The sequence below is a fragment of the Corvus brachyrhynchos genome, unplaced genomic scaffold (genome assembly GCF_000691975.1).
Source record: "Corvus brachyrhynchos isolate BGI_N302 unplaced genomic scaffold, ASM69197v1 scaffold340, whole genome shotgun sequence".
NCBI lineage: Eukaryota > Metazoa > Chordata > Aves > Passeriformes > Corvidae > Corvus > Corvus brachyrhynchos.
The window spans coordinates 1,421,749-1,431,174 of NW_008235987.1; the positions used below are offsets into that span (position 1 = coordinate 1,421,749).

Below are 9,426 nucleotides of genomic sequence, written 5' to 3' on the forward strand. Positions count from 1 at the left end.
TGATGTAATCGCTGCAACCCCAAACAATCGGGCCTTTCACGGCGGCCCGATAACAATCCCAACAGTATGGAAGGGCTGCCATGCAAGAATACACATGCACATTCTCCACTGCGGGGAACTGAAAGCCCGAGTGAAAAGGGGCTTGTTAAGAATATGTAGCTGCTTTCATAATCACTTCGTCAAAGAATAGGCCCTTGAAAACAAGGCTTTAGGCTTATAGAGGGCTTTCTGTGCCTTGACCTTGCAAATATGCAGAGATGCCAACTTTTTTTTTTTTGCAAGTGAACTTGGAGTCTCCCAGCGTGGTGCCGGAGCAGTTGGCAGGCGAGGGGGGCAGGAGGTCCGGCCCCGGGACGTTCCCGGGGGACACGGAGCCTTTCCCTGGGGGAGCTCCGCCAGGAGGGCACGGATTTACCTTTTCGTCCTGGGAACTGCTGCACGAGAGGGTCGGCCAAGGGCAGGGCAGAGCCATCCCCTTCTGCAGAGAGCTCACGTGCGGGTGCCATGTGGCCTGGCAGTTCTGTGCCCGCCTGGCGACAGTTCTGGAGGACAGGGCTGTCCCACGGCTGTCACCACCCCCGTTTCACAGCTGGGAAAGGTAACGCATCCAGCGTGTGTTGGCTCCTTGATGCTTCCAAGGACACTGAGTCCGTTGTAGCCACGTGGAGGAGTCACCCGAGTGATGTTCCCGTGCTGGTGACAGAGCCACTAACAGGACACACATCCCCAGGCAGAGCCCGCTGTGGTTTTCCCTGGATGTGCTTCCTGTGAACCAACTCGGGTTTGTAGGTTGGGGATGAGCTCCAGGTTGTCCAGCTGGACACAGGTGTTGCATCCACAGCATCCCAGGATCACCGAGGCTGGGAAAGACCTCCAAGATCACCGAGTCCAACCTGTGCCCGATCCCCACCTTGTTACGTGAGTGCCACATCCTTGGTCACCTCCAGGGGTGGGGACTCCACCAGAAAATCCGACCAGATGGGATCTGATTCCACCACCTCTCTACCGCTTACCCCACCTTTCTTCTCCTCTCTTTAGAGACCCCAAATCCATCACCCCAGGGATCTTCCCTCTGGCTCATCCCCGTTTCCCTGTCCCCCGTGTCCCTGTGCCACCCGAGGCCGGGCTCCCATGGGCCAGGCCGTGTCTCCGTGCCTGTGTTTTACAGCGTATTCCCTCGCAGTCGGGGGAAGCCTTCCAAGAATCCCCACCTATTTCCGTCAAAAGGCGCCTTTGTTCCCCTCGGACACAATGCGGCTTTGATTCCCTGCTTCTCACCCAGTTGCTGCGGGGAAGGTGTGAGCTGTGCACGGCCCGGCAGCCAGGAGGGACGGCGGTATCCCCTGGGATGGGTTTATTCGGAGCGCTGGAGGTGAATCCCCTTTCCCAAGGGCCACCTCCCCACACGCTGGGCAAGCAGGGCTGGCCCCCGAGGCGCCCTTGGGGCGGTGACCCGAGCAGGGCACATGGGAACACCGGGCTGGGGTGCTCCTGGCCTGCACGCTGGCACGGAGCTGTCCCCATCCTGGTGGGATTGGTGTCCCTGGGAAAGGCTCAGCAGGCCCCACCGGCCAGGAGATGTTCATGGTGGGAGGGAGGAATGAGTGCTCCTCGGGGAGGGCGGTCTGTGAGCAGATCTTTGTGGGAACATGGAGGGACTGGAGGCCACGGGGATGTTCTGAGCCTGGTGCTGAGCCCAGAAGGTCCTTTCTGCCCCAAAGAACAAGAAACTCCACGTGCAGGGACAACGGTGGCCTCACGCTGGTCCCTGGTGGCCTCTGCTCTGGCCCTGTCCCACACTGGCAGCACCATGGGAACACCCACATTTCTTGGGAAAACGGATAAAATCCTGCCCTGGGATGGGGCATTCATTGCAGCCCCAGCTGCAGGGCTGGGGCTGGTCCCTGGTTTTGGGCAGCCTGGATGTGTTGTCCTGGGGCTGGTTCCTGGTTTTGGGCAGCCTGGATGTGTTATCCTGGGGGATGTGTGGGAAGGAGAGGAGGAAGGGAGCAGGGACAAACCCCTCAATGGGCTTCTCCTGGATCTCCCCCTGGTTCCATCCCTTCCTCCTGCCCCTCGGGGGTCAGCGTGGGGGTCCCTATTCCCGGTGGGATCAGGATGGGGGGGCTCCCCACCCTTCCCACACAGACCCCTCCATTCACAGCTGCCACCCCGTTAATTTGTCGTGGCCAGGAGCAGCAATAGCTGCTTTGTGCCGAGCGAGGGAAGGAGGAAAAAAAAAACCCCGGCCCAGACAGCGGCTCCAGTGTTTTCCAGCAGAGATGGTTTTCCCCCTCCGTCCTCCCTCTCTCTGCCTGGAATAATGTTTGTGATTGTAATGGCCTGTCCTGCTCAGGGAAACCCGGAGCCTCTCCCCCTTCCCCTCCCCTCCTCTGTAAACCCTGGGAGAAGTTTAAACAACCCGGAGAGGTTTTTCTCACCGGGCTTATTTTACTCATAGGAAAGGAGGGGGTGAAAAGTGGGAGCTGGGAGCTGTTGGCAGAGGAGGAACTGAGCTTGGGAGAGGCTCTGGGATCCCTCTGGAGATCCCTCAGAGCCCGACCCCTCCCTGCTGGAGCCCCGACCCCAGGATGGTCCCGCTCTTGGTGTCCCCCAGTGCCACCAACACCCCCCAGCAAAGCCACCATGGAGAAACACTCCGAGTGTGGAACAAGGGGTATTTGTGGAGCCCAGGGAGCCCAAACACGAGCCCTGTTTGGTGCCTGAAACATTCCCCAAAACTCCCGAGGCCCTGCGCAGCTGGAAGGGCAGGAGATGGATGTGCCAGCCCTGCACAGCTCCAGCAGGAACCCAACGGGAGCTGCTCAGGGAAGGAATCCTTCCCTGGCAGGACAAAATCCTTCCCTGGGAGGATGGGCAGGCCCTGGCACAGATTGTCCATGGAAGCTCACCCTGCCCCTGGATCCCTGGCAGTGCCCAAGGCCAGGCTGGATGGGGCTGGGAGCAGCCTGGGACAGTGGGAGGGGTCCCTGCCCATGGCAGGGGGGAGATGAGCTTTAAGGTCCCTTCCCACCCCAACCATTCCATGATTCCGTGGCCGATGCACGGCCCCCCTCTCCCCTCCGCTGATTTTGACTCCGGAAGTCCAAGTGTTCCCTTTCCATGGGATGCAGGAGGGGGAAAGAGAGAAAGCAAAATCCTGTGGCTGTTGGGGCCCCTCTGGCAAAGCCCCCCAGGAGGGAGGAACCTCAACCCTCCCTCAATGCCGGGCTGCCCCAGCTGCCGAGGGCTGGGAATGCTGCTGCTCCTGGGAATCCTCGGGCTGGAATCACCTCAGGGGCCTCCCAGGACAAGTCTCTTGTCCTCCATCTGGTCCCTGTCGCTCCATGGGCTGGTGCTGGAGCTGCTGGAAGCTGTGGAGCTGCTGGAGGATGGAATTTGCTGGGATCCTGTTCAATCTGAGCATGAGCAGCCCTGGGGCCGGGAATGCTTCCGTTGAATCCTCAATCATGTCCCTCTTCCCTGCTCCCAGCAGCCTGTCCCGGGCTGAGCTTTGCCCCTAACACAAAAATATCTGTATTTGTGCTTTTTTCAGGAACTTAGCCATTGGGATTGGGATCCAGAACTTCCCGGAGGGCCTGGCTGTCAGCCTGCCCCTGCGTGGGGCTGGATTTTCCACATGGAAAGCCTTCTGGTGAGCTCTTCCCTCTTCTCCCAGGGACACGGGCCCTCCGCAGCACCTCCTGTGCTGGTTCCCTCCCATATCCGTGTGTCGCTCCATCACGGAGCTGCCCTGGGGATGGGCTGGCCCTGGATGTGCTGGGTTCCCTCTGGAATCGCAGGGAGCTGCTGCTGGGAGTGCTGCTGCTGCCCAGCACTGTCCTGCTCCTTCCCCACCCTCCAAGCTCAGATCCAAGCCCCTGAATCCCAGGGGATGCATCCCTGATCCCCACAGGTCACCGCATTCCGGTTCAGTGCCTGTGCTGAGCTCCCAGATCCCGCACTGCCATTATTATTATTATTATTATTATTATTATTATTATTTAATTTTTGCCTCACTTCATTTTTCTCTCCTTTCACTCCAAGCTGGAATTTAACCCCACTTCCATTTTTTTGTCCCTTTTCCCTGAGGTGCCAAAGCCAAGGGCACAAACCCTGGGAGCGGGAGCTGGGCTCCTGCCCGTGCTCCAGGTGCTGGGCGGGAGGGCAGGGGGAGGCTCCCAAACTGCTCCAAAGCTTTCCTTTCCTTTTCCCTTTCCCTTTCCCTTTTCCCTTTCCCTTTTCCCTTTTCCCTTTCCCTTTCCCTTTTCCCTTTTCCCTTTTCCCTTTCCCTTTTCCTTCCTTTTCCTTTTCCTTTTCCTTTTCCTTTTCCTTTTCCTTTTCCTTTTCCTTTTCCTTTTCCTTTTCCTTTTCCTTTTCCTTTTCCTTTTCCTTTTCCTTTTCCTTTTCCTTTTCCTTTTCCTTTTCCTTTTCCTTTTCCTTTTCCTTCCCTTCCCCTCCCCTTCCCTTCCCTCCCTCCCACCTCCGTAACTGCTGGCACTTGCACCAGGATTGCTGCTGCTGGGAAGGGACTTCCCATGGCCCAGAGGGTTGGGACAATCCTAGAGGGAAAGAAAAGGAGCGGGAAGAACGTGGCTTTATTTAGTTTGAGGTTGTGGCCAGGTGTCCTCTTTGGGATTGAGCTGGAAGTGTTTCCTCTGGAAGTGTTTCCTCTGCCCGGGAGCTGGATCCCCAAATCCCACAGAGCTGTTGGGGGAAGGAATGAGATGCTGCCTGCAAAACTCAGCTGGGTTAGGGCCAATAATTTTGAGTGTTGAAATGATCCTGGTGCCTTGGCCGGTGCCCGACCTCCTCCCGGGCACCGGGAATGTGGGGACGGTGGGGATGGGGCGGTGCGAGCCCCGTTATCCCTTCGGGATGGCTGCTCCAGGTCTCCAGGGATTTTTGGGCTGGCTGTCCGGCAGGTACGGGCAGCTGAGCGGGATGGTGGAGCCCCTGGCCGGTGTCTTCGGCGCCTTCGCCGTGGTGCTGGCGGAGCCGCTCCTGCCCTACGCGCTGGGATTCGCCGCCGGAGCCATGGTCTACGTGGTGATGGACGACATCATTCCCGAGGCACAGACCAGGTGAGAGCCCGGGAACGTCCCTTCCCGGCCTGGCTGGGACACGAGCGGCGCTTCCCTCTTCCCAAACATTCCCCTCTCCCCTCTCTCCCTGCAGCGGCAACGGGAAGTTGGCATCCTGGACCTCCATCCTGGGATTTGTGGTGATGATGTCCCTGGATGTGGGGCTGGGATAAGGGCACTGCTGCACTCCCAGGAGAAGACTTCAGAGCCCCGTGTGCTCCCGCGGGACTGGGAGCCGGACACGCGTTATCCCGGGACTGGATCTGTACATAGATGTTTTGGGATCTGGTTTGGTGTTGATTCCCTCTAATTTTATATCTCCCCCTCCCCTCCGAGTTCCTGGCGATGGTTTCCAAGCACAAAGATGGGTGGATCCTTCCAGATCCTGCCTTGGTTTTCCTCTTGGAAGGGGCGCTGGATGACGCTGGGCTGGTTTCCCCAAGGAAAGGCCCTCGGGATTTGGATCCTCTCCGTTCTGTCGGAGGTCAGGAATTCCCTGTCCCGTGTGGAGGCTGGTCTGGGGTTAATCCTGAGGCATTGCAATGGAGTATACTCCTTACGGAGTCTGGAATTCCACCCTTTTTTGGGAAGGCAGGTGGAAAGCATTAAGACTGATAAACTGGGGGCTCAGAGGTCTCCCAGAGCCTGCTGCTCCTCGGGAATGCTGCAGGGAATCGGTTTGGATGGATGCAGACAGTCCAGGCAAATAAAGATGAATTTTCTTGGGATCTCTGCAAGAGGGAAATGTCATTTTTTTTCCTAAACGTCTCTCAGAGGGGCACTGTTCCCATGTGCTGTGTCCAATGTTCCAGGGTTTTCTATGGGAAAAAGCACCAGGAAAGGAGGATTTGAGTGCTTCCTGTGGCAGGCAAGGTGTGGGCTCCACACTGTCCCTGCCTGGTGCTGTCCAGCGGGACGCGATTCCATGTGCAGCTGCTCGGCCTTCCCAAGGGATTGCTGGATTTCAGCTGCTGCTCCCAGTGATCCGTAACTCCCCGAAGAGCCAAGCCAGGCTCCTCCTGGTCACCCTTCACCTGCAGGAGGAGCAGGAGCCGAGCCAGCACCGGAGCATTCCGGGAGCCCTCGTTGGGATGAATGAATGAATCCCTCAGGATGAGTTCATTATCCCACCTGGAGAGCCACAAACGTGCACAGAGGTTCCTGCCTCTTCTCCTGATGCTTTCCAAGCATTTCCTGTGGAACAGCTCTTCCTGAGCACTGAGGATTGATCCCTTCCAGGCTCAGGAGTGAACCCGGCCCATCCCTGTTCCCGGGGCGCGCTCCAGGGAGGAGAGAATGGCCAAGGCTGGAAGGATGCTGCAAATCCCAGTCCCTCCCACTCCAATCTCCAGCACAAAGGGCTTCCCTAACCCCTCCAGCGGGAATAACTGGATCACCTGGCTGCCTCCTGCCGCTCAGTCCCTCTGGAAGTGGGGCTGGGACGTCCCGGGTCCCCCTCTGGTCCTGCCGGAGCCAAAGGGAACGGGTTGGAATAAACTAAACCACAGCTGTCCCTTTTGGTTCTATCCTTGTTTTTTGGTTGCGTTTCCTCTGTGTGTCCCTCTGGATGATCCAAAGCTCCTGTTTGCTGATGGATTTGACCTTTTAACTGTGACTGCTTTCAATAAATGGGAAATGGAGTTTGCACGGCGTTGTTTCCATGCCATAAATCCGTGGATTTGCTCCTCCTCCCTCCGCTCTGCCGCGTTTCCTTTCTCCAGCTTCATTCTCCCTGGCTTTCCAAGGTCCTGCCTCTTCTTGCCTGGGAAGGCAGCGTCCTTGGGGATGGGAAAGGAGGGGGAAAAGCCAAGGAAAGGCAGTTTCATGCAGACATTCCTGGCTGTGCATCCCTGGGACCTGCGGGGCTGTGCAGGTGAGCCGGGTCCCTCCAGGCTCGGGGGAAATTTGGGAATTTAGCCTTTAGCAGGATAAGCAGGCGGTGTCAGGCCCTTCTTTTTCAAAGGTGGGAGCTGTCCCTGCATCCCGGGGCAGGAGAGGGGAGGGATCTGTCTCAGCTGGGAATCAGAGCCCCTTTCCACTGTCCCATTCCCAGGGCTGGGCTGGAGCATCTCCCACTGCTCTTCCCATATTTCCACCCACACTGAAGAGGCTGGAAAGCTTTGAGCCTTCTGTTCCCAGCCTTAAACACCTGAAAATCCTCAGGGATATCCATGGCTTGGGATTCTCCAGCCTGTCAGGGATGTTTCCTACTTTAATTCCTGGCGCGTGGTGCCAGCTGGGACAAAAATAAAAACATTAGAGAGTTAAATGCAGCCCTGTAATCTGATTTCTGGGAGATAATTCCACATAAAGCATTTAATCCTGCTTGGATGCAGCCAGTCCAGACGAGGATGGAGCCCTAGGGAAGGAGTGGGGAGGGAGGGATGCAGGAATCATGGAGGAAAATCCCTATTTTCTGTTTATCCCCTGAAGGGGAGTGAAATTCTCTCCCTGCTCCTTTGTATGAGGGAAAAGCTGGCGGGGGCCAGGCCTGGAATCACCCCTGGGAGCAAGAAATGTCCATGGAAAGGGGGAGTTTGGGAGCAGAGGGAATATAAACACCCAGCCAAGGCTTGGAACGTGGGGATGGGCTCTGCTCCATGGCTGGAGGAGCCGGGAATCCTCCAGGGAGCAAGCAGGAGGGAAAAGGGAAAAGTTATCCCATGGCTGGAGAAGGGATTTGGGATCCTGGCGGGTCAGGATGCAGCCAAGGGATTGCTGTGGTCCCTCCCCATCCCAGGGAATGGCCCCGCAGCTGCCCCCATCCTGTGTCCCTGCCTCTGGAAAACGGGGAGGAACCCCTGGCTCACAGCAGCCACGCTCACGGTGAGCGCAGAGAGGAGGGTTTCCCTCTTTTTCCATCATTTTCATGGGAAAGCTCAGCCTTTGGACAGGCACAGGGTGCCTGGAGTGGTTCGAAATGTCCTGGGAGCTGCTTGCCAGCAAAACCCCCACGTTTTAGCTGGGCATTTCTCCCCACCCCCACTAATTGTTCAGTAAAACCTTTAGATTCTTGAGCTTGGCCTTGAAATGATGATAAATTTTAGCACTGCTCGGAGAGAAACTTAAACTGTGACCCCTCTGCAGTTAAAACGTCAACCCCCCCCCAGTAAATGGGCTTCTCCTGTGATGGGGTTTAAAATCACCCCAATTCCTCCCAGCCTGGATTTGTGGCTGCTTTTGTGGATGTTTTGGGGTTTTCCAAGCCCTGCTGCTGAAGGGGGTGACCCGAGAATGGGAAAATGATGGGAAAATCCCCCAATTCCTCCCAGCCCCGGAGGTGCCTGTCCTTGGCACTGAGGTGCTTTGGTGCTGCCCGTGCACGAGCTGCTGCTCCCAGGGCTTGGCCAAGCACCGTGCCTGTGGAAAAGCCCAGGAATGCAGGGCTGGGTGGATTTTCCTGCTTTTATTGTGGGTGGTTTTTTGGTGTTTCAGAGGCTGAACCGTGGAGGTGCTGCTGGAGGGGACCAGGACCAGCGGTGGCTGGTGAGGAGATCCTGGAGGAGTCCCCAGGGAAACTCCTCTGGAGCCAGGAGGGATGAGCTGGGGTTGTCCTGAAATCCTAACCGGAGAGCTGGGAGCAGGGCACTGTCCGGGTGTTTATCCAGGGATTAGGGCTCTGGAGAGGGAATTAATGGGGTGTGGAATGCCCAGCTCTGGGATTCTCCTTCCTTGATTCAGCTCACGGCCTTAAGGTGCAGGAGAGCAGGCTTAGATGGGATATTGGGAAGGAGTTCCTGGCTGGGAGGGTGGGGAAGCCCTGGAGTAGAATTCCCAGAGGAGCTGTGGCTGCCCCTGGATCCCTGGCAGTGCCCAAGGCCAGGCTGGACATTGGGAGCAGCCTGGGACAGTGGAAGTGTTCCTGGCCAGGGCTGTGCAACCAGGGCAGGGGAATTTCCACCGGAAGGGCAAGAACTGCTCCCTGTGACCAGGGACAGGGCCTGGGGAATGCTGGAGCTGTGTCAGGGGGATTGGGATGGATTTTAGGAACAGGTTCTTCTCCCAGAGGGTGCTGGGCACTGCCCAGGCTCCCCAGGGAATGGGCACGGCCCCGAGGCTGCCAGAGCTCCAGGAGCGTTCGGACAGCGCTGCCAGGGATGCCCAGGGTGGGGCTGTTGGGGGGTCTGGGCAGGGAGTGGGACTGAGTGACCCCCGTGGGACTGGGTGACCCCCGCGGGACTGGGTGACCCCTGTGGGACTGGGTGACCCCTGTGGGACTGAGTGGCCCCTGCGGGACTGGGTGACCCCTGCGGGACTGAGTGACCCCTGCGGGACTGGGTGACCCCTGCGGGACTGGGTGACCCCCCGTGGGACTGGGTGGCACCCCGGGGGACTGGGGGCC

At 57.9% G+C, this 9,426-nt stretch overlaps 2 protein-coding genes across 5 annotated transcripts in view; both read left to right on the forward strand.

Annotated features, from left to right (window-relative positions):
* Positions 1-6,729, forward strand: part of SLC39A11 (solute carrier family 39 member 11) — a 71,794-nt gene extending 65,065 nt beyond the window's left edge. For 2 of the 4 annotated variants that reach the window (XM_017730426.1, XM_017730427.1), the window contains exons 8-10: positions 3,557-3,655; positions 4,892-5,084; positions 5,179-6,729. In XM_017730426.1, the coding sequence (XP_017585915.1) occupies positions 3,557-3,655; positions 4,892-5,084; positions 5,179-5,394 (508 nt within the window). In that variant the 3' untranslated portion in view covers positions 5,395-6,729. The remainder of the gene's footprint in view (positions 1-3,556; positions 3,656-4,891; positions 5,085-5,178) is intronic. The other 2 variants (XM_017730429.1, XM_008631712.2) reach the window with 1 other exon arrangement.
* LOC108445714 overlaps positions 6,361-9,426 on the forward strand; it is a 7,430-nt gene continuing 4,364 nt past the window's right edge. The window contains exons 1-2 of the mRNA XM_017730445.1: positions 6,361-6,957; positions 8,520-8,570. Of these exons, the coding sequence (XP_017585934.1) occupies positions 6,381-6,957; positions 8,520-8,570 (628 nt within the window). The 5' untranslated portion in view covers positions 6,361-6,380. The remainder of the gene's footprint in view (positions 6,958-8,519; positions 8,571-9,426) is intronic.